This window comes from Ostrea edulis, chromosome 4 (genome assembly GCF_947568905.1).
Source record: "Ostrea edulis chromosome 4, xbOstEdul1.1, whole genome shotgun sequence".
In the NCBI taxonomy this organism is placed as follows: domain Eukaryota; kingdom Metazoa; phylum Mollusca; class Bivalvia; order Ostreida; family Ostreidae; genus Ostrea; species Ostrea edulis.
The window spans coordinates 14,411,485-14,435,706 of record NC_079167.1 but is presented as its reverse complement, the minus strand read 5'-3'; the positions used below and the strand labels follow the sequence as shown (position 1 = coordinate 14,435,706).

Genomic DNA, 24,222 nt, shown 5'->3' with positions numbered 1-24,222 from the left:
CAGTTTCAATAGAACAATGTACATTTCAAGTACAATAAAAGCTGGACGGTCATCAGTATACGATTATTATACTATAAATCTCCGTCATGAAGATCCCCGTTCAAAATGAATAATTAAAATCCGAAATTAATCCACATCAAACATAGCAAGCAAATGCAAAATAAAACAATAACGATATTATCGGAAAGGGACACTTAATTCTAAAGGAAGTCTCCCAAACACAAACCGCCGTTAACTGCACAAGTTGTATAGATTACAAAAAGGGCTCAGTTAATTGAAATTTTCAAACTGTGTATATAACTGTGACGTGTTCGTTGTTTTAGGTAAGTTTATTGACCACGGTTGTTAGCATGCAGTGTGCATGAACTCTAAACTATCTTTTGATAAGATATGGACACACCGTATAAAATTTGATTACATGTAGTTCGTTATCTTCTGGACCTTGTGTATAGAACAGTTCAGTATTGATTTCTGTAAAGAATAAGTCAAATATTCTCGTTACTCAATCACCGTGTCATACTTTATGTAATTCGTCCAATAACGAAATTTGACACTGTATCTCCTTTGTTGAGGTTGTAAAAGATACTCCCTACCGTAAATATCTATTTATGTTTTAATATCTACAGTAGTTTTGCAATATGAATTACATGTAAACACCTGACAGCCTATCATCTAATTACATGCACTTTACTACTTGAGAGGATATAAACCGTGTTCTAATGAAAGTTTACTTTTTTATTGCATGCATGTTTAACCGTAGGCCTATATATATTCTACCTTAAAACACACTGTATGTTTAAACACGTTATCATTTCTACATTCTATTTGTCGTGTAAACATCTTCCTGGTTTAAATATTTTACAGACCATGGATTAGGAATGGCAGTCAACAACGCCACAGAGGATGTGATCAAATGGACAGATGAAACATATTCTATGCAAGAGGTGGCAAACAATAATCTACCTACAATCGTGAAAGTGGCAGACGGATATTACAGCGAAAACGAAGCCGAAAGCTTTTCAAATGGCGACCTGATCAAATTGGATTTCAAGAAAAGTTACTCCAAAGTACGAGCGCAATGTGTTGGTGGAAAACCAAAAGTAGACACTCTTGGGTACATGTCTCCTGATAAAGACATATTGATACCTATTGGGTATAAAGGAAAATTGAAAGTGGAGTGTTTGAAAGATACGTTTGGCAGTATTCAGGAATTGATTACGCATTTCCCACATTTTGTAATAACAGGGCGACCTTTAACTGGGAAACGTGGAATTTATTCAAGTGAAGAGATCCGAATCGAAAAAGGAACCAGATTGCAACTAGACAGAGTGATTCCTGATGCCGGACTGGTGTGCAGGAAGGATGAGAAAGAGATACTGCTCCCATCAATACAACTCGCCAGATTTTATCTAGAACCTGATGAAAAAGAATACACCGTTCGCGAAGTTGTGGACAATTTCAAATTGCCTCAGTATATTCGTTTTATAGATTCAGATTTCGAGAAGATAGTGACTGCCGACTTAACAGAGGCGATGGATAATATCAGTCATTTCGAAGGATACTTAAAAATCGTAGGTCTCGTTCAGCAAGAGGTAGTCGTTGGTCATCACAAACCATCGGGAGTTGCTTTTCCTTCGACAGGAAATGTCCACCAACGATCCATCGCCATTCTTCCTCTTGATAGCGATGCAGTCCGAAACATTGAAGTTTACCTCCCCGTGTATGAGGAGGAAAATGACTATGAATTTTTCTTGGCGCGAAATTTCTCCAAAAATGTCAATATGGACCTGGTGGATGGTGGACTGTATCTGGAGTTTAACAAGTGTCCCCGTATCCATCTGCTGAACACAGAGGCTGAAGAAGCACCGCCCCCCAGACCACCCCCTCCAAAAGACTGTGAGTATCTACCTGATGGTGTTTTTTTTCATTTTAAGTAGTTTAGTTTATTCATTTCCTTCTTTGTTTCAATGCCTGTCAACAAAGCGTGAGCAAAGGGGTGTTCTTTTTATTTTTGTCTTACAATGGGACATTTTATATAGAGGGACTTGTAACATAATGAGAGCGATATTAATACAAGTCTTTTGGCTTGTTTCTCAATTATTATCAACTGATTTATGAATAAAATATTGTGTAAACTAAAACTAGATAGAGGTACACTTCATTTCAGTAAATTCAAAATATGAAATATTTCAAAAATGATAATTCTATTTTCAAAACATTAGCAAGAATACTCGAGCTTCTAAACGTGATTAAATGTTAGTTTAACCGGATGGTTGATTATGTGTTTAATGGCAGCCGGAAATGCAGTACTCGACGATATGAAGATGTCTAAATAATTATATTCCATTATTCAAAATGCAACAAAAATTACCACACATTTGTTATCACGGTTTATGTTTTAACTTCCCTGTAAGTGCAATACGCTCTACAGTATACTTGTGTAATCTATGAATTGACGGCTTGGACAGCTGTTGAAGTTTTGTCATTTCGAATTTTACAGAATTCATCTATGTTAGTGTTGCTCACGTTGTTGTTTTATGGATTGTATCCTTACCAGTTATTACAGAGAAATAGAGGTCGTATTGCTCACCTGAACATTTGCATTATCTCGTGTAAAACATCAAATTAAATTAGGCTCTATAGGGAACATGATAATAGAATTTTGGTTAGAGGGAACAACAAAACAAATGTTGTCCGAGACTCAGTCAATGACTGTTTTGTTATATGTAGATTTACAACCCTCAAGAGGAACTTCATTTTTCATTAAAGATCAATTTAGACTTCGTTGAAACATTGCACCAAAATCCGCCCAGGCACCTTGATTACATTTTTGTGTTATTACTGAAACGGTCATTGTATGATTTCTGATATTTCCATCTGAAAAATCAGTAAAAATGCCAATTTCATCGAATTTCATCGAATTACAAGGTTCCATTTCCTACAGGGAATCGAGTATTGGAGTGATGAAAACGTCTCGGTACATAACGGGATTAACGAGCTGGGTTTTGGTAGCAAACCTCTCCTTGAGAGAATATTAATGCGATGACGAAGTACAGCGATACTTGGGGATCATTTTCTCCATCGTCTGTCAGCCCTAGAACGTTAGAAATCTAAGAGAATTTGTTGTCGAGTGTCCGTCTTGCATTAACTTTTTCTCAACAGGTTTGTTATGTAGTCTATGCGAAAAAAAACAAAAATAATTCTGTTAGTATTGTATGAGGTAGTACGCATGCTTGGGTTCCATAACCTATATTCTGGGAATGTATAGAACACTTACAGTATTATCATATATATTTTACATATTGGTTGGTTGCATATTGTATAATGTCCCTCTTGAGAACATTTTACTTATATGGAGATGTCACCATTACCGGTGAAGCGTTGCAGTATTATCATATATATTTTACATATTGGTTGGTTGCATATGGTATAACGTCCCTCTCGAAAAGATTTCACTTATATGGAGACGTCACCATTGCCGGTGAAAGGCTGCAAAATTTAGGCCTATGCTCGGCGCTTATGGCCTTTGAATAGGGAGGGATCTTTATTGTGCCACACCTGCTGTGACACGGGGCTTCGTTGTTTGCGGTCTCGTCCGAAGGACCGTCCCATTTAGTCACCTCTAACTACTGAGGACCTATTCTAACCCGTATTCCCACAGGAATTTTATATATTGACATCATTGATAAAGTTTATATCGTAAAGACACATCGCATGTTTCCAAAGTACCCAAAATGACATTCTTATGCATATAGGTATAATAAGTAGTTTGCTGAAATATTACGATTAGTCACAATACGAATTCAAATCTAAGCCCAATCTAATTAAAATTAGATCCTTTGACAATGTAGCGATATACGTGAGCGGATCAAAGGATCTAATTTTAATTAGATTGATCTAAGCCCCTGTTGTAAGTAGGTAGTCACGTGGTAAAGTGACGCCGCCGGCGACCTTCTTCAATCAGCTGATTGTGAAAGTCTTTAAAAGTTTTATTCATCATTATTCACCATGAACAACATTTATTTTGATGATGACAAATTGCCCGATTCTTTGAAACATTCAAACCGTCTATGTTTTAGACACCAGTGCATACAAATAGTGATGTAAATACCTTAGAACATAACAGGAAAGCTAGTACGAAATCGGCAATAAATGCGAGTAAATGAGTTTAAATGGGTCACTGTCTAAACACTATTGATAAGGTTATCTCTTTAAAAAATTTGTATTGACGGTTGTTTTTTTTTTTAATTTGGTCTTTTTCTTTTTTATAAACTGTGCGCTTTTGGATCAGAAAAGCATGATACATGTACCATCGCATCTTCGCTAGCCAAGGGTTTACAATCCGCTCCGCTTCTCTACAAACCCTTGGCAGATTTAGTGCGATTTTCGTAGCCTCAACTTTCAGCATATGATTGGACGCAGGGAAAGTCCACTGCTCAATCAGAGAACGTGTTACGTTAGATCACGTGCAAAACAAAGGAATTTAAATACCTACAACTGTCACTCGACCGTGTATCCAAACCAATTATGCCACGTGCGCAGTTCAGACTTGTATCTGCGTAAAGAAGTGCATTTTATTTACTACAGTACCGTACCATAAGTTTAATATCCAACATCTCTTGTAATTCGTTGTCAGATTTAGACAGTTGCGTCAGAGCAATTTTCCTCAATCTGGAATTTACCCAACGACTACATATATTTCATGGGTTCACACATGTTTATTTTCTAAATAATATTCTCACTGATTTCTTTTTCAAGCATGCAATTAAGAGATAGTTAAATTTATTATTGATATTTTGAATGATTTGCATACCACATTTCGTTACTCTCTGAGCGCAGCCATTTCTAAACAACTTTTAAACAGTAGCTGAAACACGCATTTTCATTGGATAAGCATGATGTAATCCAAACAGAGTTGTTTTCTCCATCCGCTAGAGGGCGCCACTCAAAGCTACGAAAATCGCACTAAATCTGCCAAGGGTTTGTAGAGAAGCGGAGCGGATCGTAAACCCTAGGGTAGCGAAGATGGTACCATCGTTGACAATTAGGCCAACTGTCACGGGTGCATTTTGAAGAAAGTAATTAAATAAACAAGTTGCTGTCTTTTAAAAAAGGACTGCAATACGTGGACCATAGGCATGTGTTTGGAATAGGAACTTAATATGAATCAAGGTGTACGTTTGATCAGTCGATGTTTAATTTAACAGATGCACTTTAATTAAATTCAATAATAAGTGGCCGATCAATTACCAAATGATATTATTTCCGATTTTAAGGACATTTAAGGACATTATTTTTTTTCTTCAAAAATCTTGAAAATAACAACTTCATTTATGTAAGTAAAATAAATTTTATTCCAACAATCTCTATCTTTTCCCTGAAACTTTGAACAAAGAAGATATACTTTATTAAAAACTAAACATAATGAAATAGGTACATGATATCACTGAATAGATCGATTTGGATACATTAAAAACCCTCCCCCATGGCACACACGCACAAATACAGCAAAAAACATTAGCGATTTATCATAAATAACTGCCAAAATCCATACACGCAAAAATTTGACACCTTTAATTAATAATATAGGTACATGTATATTTGGGACAAAGCGGCGAAACCTCTGAGGACGAACATGTATTGGGGGCGAAGCCACCCGTTACCTGCTCATTGTTTTGTATTGAATCCCGATCCCGATCAATAAGTTCCCCAATCGGCAATACTCGACTGTCTCCGCTCCGTTCCGCATATCCATTGAGCATGCGCACACTCAGTTTTCTCCAGTGCATCCGGTTTAACCTCGCTTATATATTTTCTGCGTGGACCTCAGGGTCCACGCAATGAAAATAATCCAATTTAAAGTAGAACACACAATACATGTACTTTATTGTAACTCAAGAAAATACCAGCATATATAAGAGTTATTGTCCTTGACAGGTTTTTTCTAAATTATAAATAATTGAGAGATTTAGTACCGAGCGAAAGGAGGAACCAAATCGAGTGGCGAGAGAAAAGATGAACAACATACTTTCATTTAGTACATGTAGTACAGGTTTCACACGAGAAATGAGAACTCTTTGTGTTCTCTTTTTAATGTGCTATAGCCCTTCCATATTGTTTATCCTTAAACAAGATCATCAGCATTTATGTAGATTAGTGTAATTTTGTTTTGGTTGAGTTTGATAATTAGTGCCCTCAAAGGGAGTTTAACTGCATGTATTCAACAGTCATGCATGTGAAGGTGTTTGAAAAATAATATTAGGTGTTTTTTCTATACATTCAAAATATCTTCATCCATGTTTCAAGAGTGTCTGTCATGTCTTTTCAAATGGTTTAATTTAAAAACTTATTAATTTGGACATTTTCGGGTGTGATAGAAAAGACTTCGATACGTTTTCTAGATATAATTTCTGGAGATAAACAGAGAATATTTGGATGACCTGAGCAACCAACAAAAACGGATCAAATATGCTGATAGAGTGATATAAAAACTCTTCCTGTGTCTTAAAAACTCTTCCTGTGTCTTTTATATTTGTTTCAAATGAAATGATTTAGATTGCTGGATGTGTCGCTTTGAGCATGATAAAAGCCGGAATACAAGATGGTGGGTACAAATCTTATATTATTTTTATAAAGTGTTAGTGATGGGGGCATAACAGATACGAGAGAGAGAGAGAGAGAGAGAGAGAGAGAGAGAGAGAGAGAGAGAGAGAGAGAGAGAGATGTCTGGTCTCCTTTTTCTGTGGGTCGTCCTAGTCACCCAAACTTTTGTGTGTTTGATATTTTTTTTAATAGTCAATTTTCCATAACAGTTTTGGTAACTGAAAGACCGTATTCAGAAAGCGTGACGTCCTTTCTTGACTGTTACCAATCATTGATAATTATTGGTTGAATAATTATAAATATAATGGCATGATTACTTAACCATGAAGTTTGGGAAGTTTCAAGTGATTTGGTAGGGACAAAAATATTTTGTTGGAGTTGTGAAACGGGTACTAATTACAATTGTAATTATTCCAGTTCAACCTCTTTTTCTGTTCTTCAGTTCTTGTTTTTGCTCTTTCCTTTTTTTCAAAATGTGATCGCCATTCGTGACATAATGAGAGAGGAATTCATATAAGTGCATGTGCACTTGCTTTCCAATTTCAACAATTCAAATAATACATATTTAATCATGTTTCGTGTTTCTTTGAAATAAATAAAGTTTAAACTACAATGCAGAAAATAAATGTCCTAAAAATCATAAATTCTAAGTAATTTAGATTACTATGGTAGACATTAATCAATAATGAATTGAATATTTCTTATAACCTCTAGTTGTATAGTAAGTAATAGATTCGGCACTAGCATTTTAAACTCAAACTCTCTCTCTCTCTCTCTCTCTCTCTCTCTCTCTCTCTCTGAGAGACTTAAAAATCTTCACTTAATTAATGGCTTCTTATGAAGTATGTCGGCGTGAAGCGTCGTGGTTCATACTCTCATGTATTTTCAAATGGAATTACATTTCTTAAAAGCGGGAAGTCGGCGACGCCAGCTGATGTCGCTACTTTGCCTACCTTATGCAACTTTATTATCCGGATCTAGCTTCCAAGACGCGGGGATTCAGTAATCGGATGATTATTCTACAAGTTAATCACTAATACAATGCTATGTAAACGGCCCTAATGCTATCACAGACAAATAAAGCATCATTTTGAATTGGTCACCTCCACGTTATTCGATTTCTTTGCATTATCCTCATAATACGCAATTTCCGAGTTGCCCAATAGTTCTTTCCCTTTGTGGAACTCTTACACACAGTGAGACGCAAAACATACTATCGTCCACACGCGGTGGGTACAAATGCTTATCACTGCCTTCATATATTGCCTAAAGGCCGATTATCAAACATCATGCAACCACCCAAACTGCAGGGACATACAATATTAGTAAGTTTATTAGTATTTAATAATAAAATAGTTCAAACAAAGATCGATAATCGGCACCATTTTTTCTTGGATTAAAATATCACTCGTGCAAAAGAGGAAATAAAAAATAATTTCATATTTAATTCAATGGCCTAATTCAATCAAATATTATTCTTGATATGGTCACTTTAATGTATACCACCGGCTGATATAAACAAAATTTACACTTTCATTACTTTTATCCGTATTTACATAGCTAGTCTATGGTATATGTATACATCTTGTACCCACCCAAGCGTTCAACAGAACACTAAACGTACCTCTATCACAGAAGAGCTGATATCTCGGAAGTTGCGTATTATATGATATCTATTTTTTGTGTACATGTATGTACATTGTTTCTCTTTCATATCATAAAGATAATGTCGAAACAGTAACATAGTAACGTTGGCTCTCTGGTCTATATATACTATATAGTATATTACTATATAGTATGGGACATGCTGTAAATTGAATGCGGAAAATAAATTGCCGATACTTACTATCTTGCAACGTAATAATAATGATAGATATTGGTGTTTAGAGGAAGATCTCCTCGAGTCCAGCTGTTCCGGATGTATATAAAGGTTATTTTGGGACCATCTTTTTTGTTAACAAAATGGCAGAGGGTTATGTAGATGGTATGGAATGGTCCAGAGAGACGTTCTCTATCTTGACAATTGTGAATGACGATTTACCGACAATTGTTAAAGTAGCTGATGGATATTACTGTGAAAACGAGGCCGAAAGTTTTTCAAATGGTGACCTCATTAAATTAGACTTCAAGAGACATTACACAAAGGTGAAAGCACAAGCAGTGGACGTAACGTCCTTGGAACAGGATGATGAATCAAATATTGATAGAGAAATTCTTATACCTTTGGGATACCATGGTAAACTTAATGTGTGTTGCTTTAAGGACACTTTTCACAGCATGAGAGAGCTTGTTAAATTTTCCCCCAGGTTTGTTAGGGTAGGGGCGCCTTTTAATGCCTACAGAGGAAGAAGATGGACGACTCCCATCAGAATATTTACTAGCGATCAGTTGGAATTAGACAGAGAAATACCAGACATGGGTATTGTGTGTCAAATCAACAAAACAAAAATACTGATACCATTCGACACAGATATTCTTTGCTTTCTGATTCCAGATGAAACACAATACACAATTCGTGAAGTCATCGAAACTTTCAAACTGCCTCAGTATGTGCGTTTCATTGAGCCAGAATTTGAAAGATTTATGACCGAAAATTTAAACGAGGCTATTGATAACATTTCTTACTTCGATGGATTCTTCAGAATTACGGGTGTGTTCAGACAGGAAGTGGTAGTAGGCCACCACAACCCGGCGGGCGTGTTCTCGTCCATGACAGGAATGTCGACCCACAGGTCTATAGCCATTCTACCTCTCGACAGTGAGGTGGTTCAAAACTTGGAAGTCTACATACCGATGTATGACGACTTTATAGATTATGAAATAATGATGGTCCGCAATTTCTCCACCAATGTGAACATGGATGTTGTTGAAGGGGGTCTATATCTAGAATTTCACAAGAAGCCGAAAGTCCACCTTCTTCCATCGTATGAAACCCCCGCTGATATCCCTCCTCCACGCCCCCCTCCCCCACGTGAGTAGAAGTTTATACCTTTCACAAAATTTACGTCTAGGAAAAGCAAAATGGGCTTGAAGGAAAAGGACACTTGTAATTGATTATTAAATTTCTAACACTTGATAACTTTTGGGGGGGGGGGGGGAAGAAACAAGGCTTGTGACTTGCAATCTAAAGATACGTTTTTCCTTTTGTTTTAAGATTAAATACTTTGTCTGAGTGGCCATGTTGATTTGCCTGCCAACGATTTGATTTTTTATATCATATATTTTTCCCCTCTAATATCCTTTGAAATTGACATACTTATTTCTATGTTTGAAGAGGGAAATTCTGATATTTTTCCTAATTATTTACGTTATTCCTTCCTCATTGTGGTGAACGTTGGTTCCCGGTAATGTAAACTAATATGGAAATTCACACGATTCTCCACGCAGTATATCATAGGGTTATTGAACTTATATAATTATTGGTGAATATTGGCACGAGTTGGCTGTCAAAATGCACGAGCTTGTGAGTGCATTTTGACAGCCAACGAGTGCCAATATTCACCTATATAAGTTCAGTAACCCTTTTATTATATAGCTAAAGTATTTAGTTGTTAAATTATATCCCTTTTCACTCAAACTACTCCAAAATAGACGAGAATTCATCAATATTTGCAGTGTGCAATAACAGCATGCATTTCTTAACTGTTCAATATTTAAGGTATTCCATGTATAATGAAAGGATAATGAACAATTTTGAAGGATTTAGATCAACATAAAACTTTATTATTAAATAATGATGGAAGTGAAGCAGATGAAATTCACATGACTGGTAAATGATTAGAAGCTGACCTTTTTGCACTTAAGACTTTTTTGGAAGAGTTGTCTGCCCTTTGTAAAAATAAGAAAAATCTAATTTTCTAAAAATGTGTGTGGTCAATGATTAATTTTATTTCATATTTTCATAAAAAGAAAGTGTATGTAACTTTCTACCAAGAGATTAGTATGAATATATAATTTGTTTTTAAAATATTGTAATAAAAGTTGCTTTTCCCATATACTTCAATGTTAAATTCTAGGTGAAATATATCAAGCAGTAAACAAAATTTAGAAAATTCCTACCGTGGGTTATTTTTATTTGACGAACCCTTCAAAATGATACCATGATTACAAATACTCCACCATCCATTTATTAGATATGAAATATGGTCATTATACATTGAATACCTTAACCTGTCATTAATGCATGTGTAAATGGGGACATCATAATTTATGTACTGTAAAACATTTTGCTTAAGTAAATATCAAATACCGGCTCTGTCAGATTCGGAGGACCGTCGTTTGACACTTTGGCTTGTTTACGTCGTTACGGTAACATTGAAAGCTCATACTCGGAATGTTTCGGGCGCATACAATTTACGCAATGTAAAGTAAATTCTCAGGATATTGAACGCTAACATTCTCTAGATTTTACGCAGATTTTATATTAGACTATTTATAAGCTATATAATAAAACACTTTACTGATGATCTTGTAAAGTTTCATAAAGAAATAAATTTCAATTTTGTAAATACATGTACAGGAGGTATGAACTGCACCGCTTCACACCGGCATACTTTTCATGAAGCACGCTCTATCAAAAATGAAGTCTATTTCTTATATTCATGTCATTTATATCTATACTCCTCCTAGGCACCTGATCCCACCTCTGGTATGTTCAGGGGTCCATGTTTGCCCAACTCTTTATTTTGTATTCCTTATAGGAGTTATGAGATTGATCACTGTTCGTTATCTTCACCTTTATAGGAGTTATGAGATTGATCACTGTTCGTTATCTTCACCTTTATAGGAGTTATGAGATTGATCACTGTTCGTTATCTTCACCTTTATAGGAGTTATGAGATTGATCACTGTTCGTTATCTTCACCTTTCATTTACATTCTACTGTTATTTCTCTCGGAATTTCTAAATTCATTCACGCAATATATTGTTCACAATTACATTGTATTCATGAGGAAATGACTATCATTACAATTAGTCAATGCAATACTACTTTATACATGTATATACAGACGTTTACTGTGTTTGCGACTATTCGGGGGCATGATGTATTTCTACAAAATTTGATAACAAAATGCTGTAAAGTTAGTTTAAGAAGTACATATAAGTAAATTTGATTTGATGTTCTATTTAAACGTTAATTTATACAGTGTGTTCAATACACCTAGATATCTAACTTGGCAGCTAGGGCAGCTGCTACGATCTTGAACGAACCCGTTTGTAATCTCCGATGTGCATTGACCTCGAAGATCACCAGTTCGGAAAAATGCGGAGGAGAGGCACTGCGCAAGTGTCAGATTTATAAACAATTTATCGAATATTACAGAAAATTCGTTATAAAAATTTCATTACATCGTGTCATAATGTGCCGCTGAAATGAAATTTTGATTTCGAAATGTATAGTTATTCACGTCATTTTCCTCTCCGTATGACCTCGATTTCAGCAACCCGATTATGTTCGGCAATCATCGTTCCCATGTCTGAGTATAGGACGATTGCATCCGAGGCTATGGCGGTTTATACAAAATGTTCATGGTAGGTATAGGGAATACGCAAGTTCCGAGTTACCCAAAAGTTATTTCCCTTTGTCGAACTCTTTCGCATTTTATGACGTATGGTGGGTACACAATGTATACATTATATCGTAGACTGGCATTGTACATAACGATTACGTACGATTAATGTAATAAAAGCGTAACTTTTGTTGATATCAATCACTGGTATGCATATTCTGGCCATATCAAGCATAATTTGTTTGAATAAGATCATCAAATTGGCTATTGAATCATTATTCGTTTCCTCTTCTGCATGAGTGACGCTTTTATCAAAGAAAGATGGCAATTAACAATATTTGTTTGAGCCATTTTGTTATCCAATACTCATAAACTCACTAAAGTTGCCTTTTCCCTGAGATAGGATGGTCTCAGAAACTCTGGATATCATCTTTTAAGAAATAATACAACGATAGTAATTAGCAAATGTACCCACTGTCATCATATTTTACGTCATAATTTACGGAAGAGTTCGACAAAGGGAAATAACTCTTGGGGAACTCGGAACTTCCGTATTACGTAAATCATCATGGAATATTAAAATACTGCTCGTCTGGGTCTTGAGTTATATGCCTCGAACATAAGCAACTTCTTTGACCACTCGCTCTTACAAAGTCTACCACAGTATGACTGAGCAGGCCTACCTAAGCAAAAATTTCACGCTGCACGCGTAAAAAACTTGAAATGATGAGAACGGACAAAAGCAACACTAGTCTCTATGTTTGATGTGTTGGTATGTTATCACCAACACGAAGTCGTTCATATGAAGAATATAAATATTTAGGGGGGGGGGTGGGTGTTAAAGGTTCAAATTCCGATCCGGTCAGCATCAAATCGAGGTTTGTTCCTTCGCCAAGCGGCCTGCCTCAGAAGCAGAAGTCGAGGATCTTTTTAGATCTATATGAATTTTAAAATGGAGATCCCGTTTTGCAGTAGGCGTAGGCACGATAAAGAACCCTCACTGCTACTACTTTGAGCACCATGCCTTGGTCCAAAGTTATACTTCAATTACAACTATAGTGTCTTCTCTACATGAGTGAGAGAAAATTTAAATGAGACGACTATAACAACACACATAGACATATTGTTAGTTTGCAAAATGTACATTGTATGTATGTTGCTATTGATGCACATTATACTTATAGCGCATTTTCTTTCTTATCAAACAGGAAGTTTTCTGTGTTTCCCTAATTCCTGAACTATTGCTGTATATTGATATTCGAGTTATCTAAAGATTACATAACCAGCGCACGGTAATTCGTGCGTTTTCAAAGTCATCTTTTGTGTTTATTAAATCACAGGCTGAAACCCGAATACCTGTGTCTAAAAATACAACACAGAGAGCATTTACATAAACAGAACGCACTGCACACATTTAACAAAACCAGTTTTGTGATGCATGTATTAAAGTAAGCGCTAATTTGAAATATTTGAAGCAAGATTGTAATGATTCTCTGTAGATCATAATTTGCAATGCAATGATATGAAATATGAACCATAGTTTTGATGGGGAAAAACAGGGAATGATGGAGGAATCCCACAATTTTGTAAAATTTTGTCTCGAAAATTGGGCCAACCAAAATCATTCTACATTTTATGCCAGGTAAATTTTCCAAAATGGGCAAACACCGTCACATATCTGTGTTGGGTGTATTCAATTACACAACAAACGTAAGATTCATTGTACCCTTGTCGTTGTTACTAGCCAAAACTCAACAATGGAAATGTTAGCTAAAGATTTGAATTTAATAATTATGTCTGAAATATCAACTTATCTAAATTCTTCATTCCCAAAACTTTCTCTTTGGGGGGGGGGGGGGGGGGGGGCATCTTTGTGTAGAAACCTATGCGTGCGGTTGGTGTAAAATGTAGAATTTAATTTATTCAGTCATACCGTATCCAAAAATAAATAGCTTGTACTACAACTATTGTTAGAATTACATGTACCGTCATGAACGTGCTGATAATTCAATGTTCACACAACAATCATCTTTCAAAAGAGATCGATAAATTTAGCCACTAATAACCAGATACTAGTCAATGACGAGAAACGTTTGATAAATTTAGCCACTAATAACCAGATACTAGTCAATGACGAGAAACGCTTTTTGAATATGGAAATGTTAGCGACTACTGATCTGCTACATAAAGTGAGATATTCTAGCTACTAGTAGCCAGTTACTACAAGGGCTAATGGCTAAAACTACCGATAGCCAACTAAAACAGGTAACTGGGTGTCTGCCAGGTTTCAATAGATAAAAAATATATTACACAGAGTGTGTTCGGCAGAGGAAGAGATCTTCAATTCTATTGAAAGGTGCATTACACAACCATTCAGAACTAAACTTGTTATTTCGGAGAGCCTTTTCAATCTGATATCCAGTGACATGGAATCAACTGAAACAAGGAAGTTACAAATACATTTAAATTATGCAATAGGATTCATGCGAAGGTCTCCAACACTATATTCTCAAGGCTTTTTTTTCCGTGACACATGCTTGTTTGATTTAGGGCGGACTACGTTCCGTGCAAAATACAAAAAATCATTGTTATTTGAAATGTAGCTTACCGAAAATACAGGAAGAAACGACATTTCTAGAAAGATTAACTTGTCAAAACCGAATTCCAAGATAAGCTATAGGACTGACATAAATTGATTAACTTAGGTAACTGAGAAACCAATCAGAATTAAGAGTGTACCTTATTTCCCTATGTAACTTTTTTTTACCTTCGAGAAGGTAGTATGCAATCACTTTATAGAACGCTCTCAAAACTTTTTACAGATATCCCAGTATCGTCTATTCCAATATCGTCTATGAAAGGAAATTCTACAGACACCAAGGACAAGAGTTCTCAAGGACCAGCACGCCCTGTGAAGAAGAAAGTGCCACCACCAGTAAAAGGTTACAGATTATGTTGTCATTTCATGTATAAATGACGTCACTATTTATCTATAATTTCCTTTTCCTTCCTGGTATGCATTTTCAGAATGTTTTGACTGTGTAATGGTATATGAATCTGCATGTGCTTTTGTTGTTGCTCAACAATACAGCTAAACCTAAGAATGTGTCCCCCAAGAAGGGGTCAACGAACCCGAAACACGATTCAGAAGAAGATGATGACGCAGATGATTATGAAGAAATGTGTGTATCGATACCACCCTCTGTTGTTAAACCCTCTCATCGGGTTTCCCCTCACCCCCGGGTACAGAGACATGTGTCCATACCTCCGCTTCCAGGTATTTCTCTGACCTCACTATTGAAATGTTTCCTTATTGTCTGAATGTATCTGTGACCATTGGTAATTCTAATGCCTGGTTGAAATGTATATGCATGATGAATGATGTTTGCGAAATTATTGTTGTATACAACACAATATATCATAACATGGACGTTTTTACTGCCTTTGTAAATCACCTGAGTCACTCAAGTAACCTATTGCTATCTATTTCTGTCTGTCGTCGTGCGTCTGTTGTAAACTTTTGAACTTTTCAACTTCTTCTCTTGAACGGCTGAATCAGTGCTAACCAATTTGGTATATAGCATCTATGGATAAAGAGGAACAAAAATTGTGAAATTCATGGACTCTGCCCCTCTGGGGCCTGAGGGTTGGGGGTCAAAACCATAAAAATTGATGCAATCTTCAAGCATTTTCTCTACTGGACATCAAGCCATCAAACTCTTTTATGATTTATGATAAGCAATATTTACATGTCCAATGTGTAAAGATAGCCATTTTCTCGTGAATGCGATGCAGTATTGAGCAATGTGTGTATGGATTATTGATAAGTGTAGAGCGTCTATTTTGACGACTGGAAATTCGGACAGAAATGAAAGCAAATGTAAATGTAAGAAATAAATTTCATTTTTGAAAATACTTGAGAATATGAACTGCGCCGTTTCACGCCGGTATATATACTTCATGAAGCGCGTTCTCATAGATGACCAACTTAGCCTCATCCTGAGGTCTGATCGTTCACATTCATGAGGAAATGGCTTTCATTTCAATCGGTGAAGATATCGAAGAGAAAAACATTGGAAATGTAAAGATATTGAAAATGCATTATTTCTTAGAAAAAAAATTCTTTGCTCCTTGACATTAAAGAGGTAAAATGTTTGCATGATTGTAATGAGCATTGAGTGGTCTACTAAGATTTGTGAAAATTATGTCCCCAGGGTTCAGGTTCTATTATTAATACATGAGGAAGGAAACGTGGAGTTTTTTGCTGAACATTCCTTTATAGAAGGGTTTTAGGCCCTGTGGCAAATTATCTAATGATATGTTAGAAATGTTTGTCTATTATTTTAAAATTTCATGCATACGAATCATGAGCTTTGGAGAATGTTGTGCATGTTACTCAGGTGACCGTTAAGGCTTCTTGTTTGTAATATAATGGTACTCTGTCACATTTCAATTCCCGTGGTATTTCTCAAATTTGGCAATGTACTTATGATCTTTTTTTTTTTTTTTTTTTTTTTTTGCAATTAAGAATCAGTAGTTCCATAACTCACAAGGAATTATGCGTACATTGAAAGCATGTATTTTGCAGACATTGAATCATCTGATGATGAACCAGAACGTGCGTATGACGAAATCCCAGATGTGCTGGAAATAGAGGGTAAGCTCAAAATTAAACTAGAAACATTTTGTATTTTATAAGCACCTCCATGATTAGCTGAACAGGTTGGGATTCATTATTCAAACGCGATCGAGATTCTCTCTGGTATACCCGAGACAATAAGTAATATTTGCCATTTTTTGCGAGTTTTTAATGTATCGCGCTTTGAACAGAAGCAGAACACGAGCACTGAATCATTTTTATACACCCATCTTTAGACGGAACATATAATGGAGCAGTGATGTCTGTATGTCTGTCTTTCCACCGTTCGGGGTTTTCTGTTTTCATTTCTCTGTCACTTATAAGCTGACACCTGCTGTGTAGCTTCTTTGTGGATAACACTATCTCACAAATGTGACTCATTTCAACCTCCCTTGCAGGAGTTTTGCCACTTTATTTCAAATTTAAATATGTGGGGGGTACAAGATTTGTCCGTCTAACTCCTCCCACAGTTTTCAAGTGAAACCCATTATATTTTACAGAGTATTTTTATAAGTATTGAAGATGTGCATGTAGCAAGGACTTTGGTTTTCTTCAATTTCTGAGAAAATTACAAGTTGTTGAACTTAGTCAGTTTTGAGGAAATATTACATAGACAGTATATGACTTCTCTGTCTAATTCCTCCCTCAGTTTTTCAAGTAAGAACTTTCTTATTTTACAGAGTGATGTGTAAGTGGCAAGAATTTTTATTTCTCCAATTACTGATAAAATAACAGGTTGTTGAACTTAGTGAGTTTTGAGGAAATATTACAAAATGAGTACATGGTTTGTCCATTTACTCCTCTCCGTTTTCAAGTTAAGGTCTCTGTAAGCAACTTGAAGATCTTACAAGGGTTTTATTTCCCAACAATTATCTAGTTTTCTTTGGTGTTTAAAAAATTGCAGGTTGTTGAACTTAGTCTATTTTGGGGAAACATTTTGCACACAGACCTCTTCATTTGTCTATTTATTTCCTGTCACAAGTATTTCGCAGCTTGATGGTGGCTGATACTGCTTTAAGTAAACCCATGGCTTAAGATGGGCACCATACATAAGCTTCGGAAATTTCGAGAGTACCTTCACACTAGTGATTTGCATTTGAGCTGAGCAGGGGAAAGTTTCGTTTAGAATGTTTACAAACCGTTCCTTTGAGCGGAATCAAAAGGAACTAAGATCTTTTTTTTTTTTTTTTAAATACATGTATTAGAGCAGACCTACATTTATCAAAAAGAAAGTGACCACTGACTACTCATAAACATACTCGGTGTTTCCACACTCTACACCGACATTCTGTAGATCACATGTCCGCCGGCGCCCCATGTCTTTGATGAAGCCGCTCATCTGCAATTTTCATTCTATTGCGTGACAATTCAAAGTATATATGTTCAATATTTTATGTTTAATTTGATAAAGATATTAATATCACAGAATCTTATTGATAAAATGAAACAAAAAATTCTGATATGTTGACGGTGCTACCGTAGGACGACCGCAGGTACATACTAGTATACATGTACATGAGAACATCTAGAATCTGTTCCCAAGGAAATCTGTTTCACCCCATGTAATTTTTCCAGGGGTCCAATCTCTATTCGGGACAATCACTTCGTATTTCACAACGTAACAACAATATAAAATTTATTTTCTACCAAGCTTTTAAGCTGTCAACCAAACTTAAGAGTCGAGGAAACGGAGGGGAATTAAGTCTGAACACCGCCCCCTTATATGCGCACCTGATATTTTAAAATTACAAGATAGTGATATCCTTAAATTACATTTGCATTGATATATTTTTCGTACAACAAATTAGGACGCTATGATACCGCAGAGAATCCTAATCTTTAACACATTGATCAAATATTCGCATATTGTAAATCAATGTGTCTTTTCTCACACTTATGAAGATCTAACTAGTCACTTATACACATGATACATGTATATGTGATTGTATAGATTATCTAAGGTTTTTTTTTAACTTGTATCCTTTTGCCTAATACGCCAGTTTCGAGATACGAACTATAGAATGCACCATTAAGTGGAACTTTGAATGCCTAAGTGGAACAGAGTGGATCTACAGCTAAAAGCGGCTTCTCTTTTAATATGTAAATGTGGGAAATACAAAATACTCTAGAAAGAAATGTTTTACTAAAGTGGAAACATAAAAACAATGTCATATTCGCAAGAAATATCTTGGATATGGTACTTCTGACCAACGGAATAACGTGATATGATAAGAATTCTATGTATTTAATTACTCCCTAAAAACTTATCACTTACTTAGGCAAAATATGTTATCTTATAGAGTACTTTTGCAAGTTGTTGGCGATACAAAAAATATATTTGACAATAAAAATATTGTATTTGACATGTATACAGTAAAAATTAACACACACTCAATGTTATTTACTCTGTGTTCAATATAATGTCAACCCTCAAAGTTTTTATTCATCATTTACTGTAGAATCATTTAAATTCGTGTGGGCCAATTTTCGTGGATTGTTGAATTTTTACAGGTTCGTGGGGATGTAATTTCGTGGATTTATATATTTGTAAGAAAGACAACTCTGGAATGCCTTTATTCGTTGAGGATGTAAATTCGTGGGTGAGGGGTACCCACGAATTCCACGAAAATTGAGTCACCACGAATTCTAATGATTCCACAGTATCTCATATTCTCTTGATGTAATTTATTTTAATTGTGTCTTCTTCAGAAGTGAAGCGTAAGTTGTCTTTGCGTGTGTCAAGAAAGCGGCGCTTACGTATGCTTTTTATATCCTAGTGCATGTTTTGTTATCTGCAGTTTAATAGGCTATTAAACGAGCTGTTATGACTATATTGTTTATTGGATGAACAGAAAATATGCTTCCTGCTTAATCTAAGGTAACTAGGTTTAAATGTAAATGTATGTAATCATATTTTGAATGCATTAGTTAGAGAATAAAATATTTTACGTTTTATTACGACGACTTTTAGACTCCGGTGCCAAAAATGCACAAAGTAAGTATGAATACTTTTGGAAGCGTGATCCTAGAGCTAGCTAAAATAATTGGTGTATGGAAATCAATTGCTTTTCACATTTCATTTTGCTTTCTCAACTACATCAAACATTTTAATGCAAAATATGCTTAGAACTTTGAACTTATCATGGATGCTTGTCAGTGTTGAAATAATCGCTTTTAGTGATTTGTATAACATATTTTAAAAGAAACCCCCAATGCTACATGACACGACAATTCTGCCAAAGAGTGAAACATGGCAGTGTATTTGATAAACTAGATACACCACTTATAAAGTATCCCGCAAACTATAGTTAACAGTAATGTCTTCAACTGTGAAATTTTTAAACAGTGTAGTTTATGAATTGTTAACCCCAGTCATCATTCTAAGAATACAATTCAAGTTAAGATTGGTTTTTGTTTCTGAATAAATAATTTTGCGATTGATACATGTACTATGTTTCGCATTTGTTGACTGTTTTTGAATCGTCGTAAATCTACTCTCACCAGATAAACTAGGTATTTTTTGTACATTGTATTTTTTAAATATATATATTTTAACTGTAAAGAATTACAATTTCAATTGTAAACTATATACTAGTATTATACAGTTTGAATTGTACAGTATGGATTGGGGTAGAGAACTACAGTTTGAATTGTACACTATAGATTGGGGTTGTGAACTACAGATTGAATTGTATACGATAGATTAGGGAGAGTTTGAATTGTACACTATATATTAGGACAGAGAACTACAGTTTAAATTGTACACTGTGGTTTAGAGAACTACAGATTGAATTGGACACTATAGATTGGGGTAGTGAACTACAGTTCGAATTGTACACTCTAGATTAGGGTAGAGAACTATGTACAGTTTGAATTGTACACTCTAGATTAGGGTAGAGAACTATGTACAGTTTGAATTGTACACTCTAGAGTAGGGTAGAGAACTACATTTTGAATTACACAGTGCAGTAGAGAACTACATATTGAATTGTAGAGAGCTACAATTTGTATTGTACAGTTTACTCAAAGATGAGTGATTTCGATACAAAGTTAAAACTTCTGAAACATCTGTCTTTAAATCATATTTCTTCAAACATAAAGGTATTCTTATAATTTTCATGCATTCAGAGCCATACATAACCGTACACAATAGCAATGAATTAAAATGTAATTAACGTACATCATATAACGATGGTAGAGAGATTTTAATCATCCCGGGTATTCTTTATCGTAAAACTGTATTTATCGGAGGGATATGCTTTACACTTATCACAGTTGTCACTATGCTGTCAAGTATAATTTAGACTTCTGAAACACGTTTAGGCATAATTGTATACTTGTAGTTGGTGAAAGTTGAATATAAATCAACGATTATTCTTTACAAATACGAATCTAGTTTATCAAACACAAAACAACATTGTTTCTTTGATTGTTGTGAATTTGCCTTGTCATAACCTGTATCTGCTTCCTAACGAATCTACATAAATGTTTAGTACTAGTGAAATAATAGTTTCCTCAATTCAGGAAGTAAATTAGAACGGAAGTGCAATTGGTGTGAAAACTTGATAAGAAGCACTTTATGTCTTATTGGTCGTCTATTGATAAAGAACACTTGATGGTTCGGTAATGGTTCATTGATAAAGAACACTTCATGACTTGTTAGTCGTCCCGTCATTGGTCCATTGATAAGAAACACTTCATGACTTGTTGTTCGTCCCGTCATTGGTCCATTGATAAGGAACACTTCATGACTTGTTAGTCGTCCCGTCATTGGTCCATTGATAAGGAACACTTCATGACTTGTTAGTCGTCCTGTCATTGGTCCATTGATAAGGAATATTCGATTTTTGTTAGTAGTCATTTGATAAAGAACATTTTGATTTTTCATCCATTGATAAGGAACACCCAATTTCTAGTTATAAGTCCTTCGATTAGAAGCATTCGATAACTTGTTTTAGTCCATTGTAAAGTAACACTTGGGTACATTGATAAGAATCCCTCGATTTCTTATTCTTCTTCAATTGATTTTTTAAAACAAATCTCTATGTATTGTTATTGGTTCATTGAGAGGCATCACTCGGTGTCTTGTACCCAGACCATTGATAAAAAGTATTCGATGTCCAGTTGGCCCACTGATAAGATTTGGTGCATTGGAAAAGAACAATCGTTGTCTTATTATAGGTCCATTGATCAGGAACCTTTTATGTCTTGTTGGTGGTCCATTGATAAGGAGCAATCCCATGAAGGGTGAAGATAACGAACAGTGATCAATCTCATGACTCCTTTAGGGAATACAAAATATAGAATTGGGCAAACACGGATCCCTGGATATACCAGAGGTGCCTAGGAGGAGTGAGCATCCCCTGTCGACCGGTCACATCCTTCGTTAGCCCTATATCGTGATCAGGTAAACGGAGTAATCCGTACTCTAAATTAATGTGCCAAGTACGGCCTAAAATTTGACCCAGTGATAGGTTGTATTGGCAAACTAGGTTCTTATGATGGCCATAGGATTTGCGAAATGCTGACTTTAAACAAGACTGTTGAAACTCCTGTACCATCAACTTGTCTGTCAGTAACCTGCCTCGATTGAAAAAAAAAAGATCATACACAGAACAAGTCCTTGCGTATCGAATCAGTTGAGAGACATAAAGACCATATGCATGTGGTAATGGAATATTGTTACATAAATATGGGAAGTTGACGATGGAGAAGCTGAAATCATCCCGTTTGTCATAAAGTTAAGTTGTTAGTTTGTCGTTAATATTTATTTTCAATAAAATATCTAAGTACGAAGACGATGTGGAGGACTCTGTGGTGTCTTTTATTTCGAGTTCACAGGGATATATCGAATCGACATATGAATGAAAATGATTCCTGTTAATAGATAAAACGTCGTCGATATATCTAAATGTCGAGTTGAAGGCCACAGCAAGAGATTTTTTCTTCTCATGTAGAAGATTTTGAATAAACTCTGCTTCATACGAATATAAAAACAGGCCAACTAACAAATGAACACAACTCGTTCCCATGGGAATTTCAACAGATTGGTTCAAGACCTGATCACTAAAGACTACGAAGATATTGTCAATGAGGAAATCCAGCATATTTTATATTTTAACTTCAGAGTACTTGTGCGTGGAATCAGAGTGGTGGTTAACAAAGTAATTTTTAGGATGACTGTTCACTAGATATGAATATTTCCTTTTTCCATTTTCGTTGAAGAAGCCTATGATGTCAAAAAGTCTAGTCTTTAATTTATCGTGAGTAATGGTCGTGTAAAGTGTTGAAAAGTCAAACCTTTGATGTTGTTGATTTGAGAAAAATTTTGCGTTTTCAAATTTACTGAAAGTTCTTTAGAATGTTTTAGAATCCACATTTGATTTACACCACCTCTGGCATGTGTTGTGGCACGGTACGTTTGAAGTTGTTTTTTTTTTCCACAGCTGTTAATGATTTCATGAGGAGCAAAGATACGGGCTTGGTAAAGAATTGTACACAATGGTTTTTGTGAAGGAGTATTAAATATGTCTAAAACTGAAGCATGATTTTGAAGAAGTTTTTGAAAGAGCAGTTGGAGTACGATTACCGAATGTGGAATTATTGCCAAGTTTGTTTAAAATACAGTAATAATAATGAACCTTACAAACAAAGACAATGTTGTTTCAAACTTTGTCAGCTGGAACCAAAACATATTCCTGATATAACCTATCTAATTCTTTAATCACTTCTGGTTTACTAAACACAGAAGAAGATATGGTATGTACTTTTGTTTTGATGTGTCCAATACGGGATTTTAATATTCCTGTTACACTTTTAATCCATTCTGACAAGGTCTCAAGTTCTTTTTCATATTTAACCCATCATCTGGCATAATCTTCGACAGAATTCATAATAGAGATAAACTTGAAGTTTTGTCACCAGTTGAAATATTGAGGTTCTCTGAATTTAGTACCTTTTAAAATAAGTGATTTCAAGTCCCCAATTTCAACAATACAGTGTATCAACATCACCAATAATGACATGTCCAGCTAAACTATAGTTGAAAGAAGACGAAAAACAAGAACATGTAGGTGGATTAAGTATAAGATGGTCTATATCTAGGCACTGCAAAGTTTGTTTGTAATTGAAAAGTTTGGATGCAATAGTAGAAGTATATTTGTAGGAAATACAGGGTGTAGACATGAACTTGAAATATGTTGGAATACAAGGCTGAACTTTTTTATAACAAAGAATGTTGCTTATGTTGACGGCATCTATTCCTTTTTTAGTAAATTTGAGTTGAAGGAACTGGCAATATGGTTCGGAGGGAATATCATCCATAACCCGCGGTGGTTGAAAGAGCCTGTGATGGACAACATTCATAATCATGGAATTGAGTCTATATTTTGGTGTTGCTATATCTCTTACTATTGGTTATTAATAAGGAACACTTGATGGTTTGTTATTGGTCCATTGATAAGGAACACT

At 35.3% G+C, this 24,222-nt stretch overlaps 1 protein-coding gene across 8 annotated transcripts in view; it reads left to right on the top strand.

The window, feature by feature from the left end:
- Nucleotides 1-215: 215 nt before the first annotated feature.
- LOC125668602 (uncharacterized) overlaps nt 216-24,222 on the top strand; it is a 25,621-nt gene continuing 1,614 nt past the window's right edge. Inside the window, exons 1-6 of one of the 8 annotated variants that reach the window (XM_048902897.2) lie at nt 216-323; nt 865-1,896; nt 14,936-15,055; nt 15,205-15,390; nt 16,702-16,770; nt 19,724-19,747. In XM_048902897.2, coding sequence (XP_048758854.2) covers nt 879-1,896; nt 14,936-15,055; nt 15,205-15,390; nt 16,702-16,770; nt 19,724-19,747 — 1,417 coding nt within the window. In that variant the 5' untranslated portion in view covers nt 216-323; nt 865-878. Of the gene's footprint in view, nt 324-736; nt 1,897-8,550; nt 9,575-14,935; nt 15,056-15,204; nt 15,391-16,701; nt 16,771-19,723; nt 19,748-24,222 lie in introns of those variants that run through there. The other 7 variants (XM_056162016.1, XM_056162014.1, XM_048902898.2 and 4 more) reach the window with 7 other exon arrangements.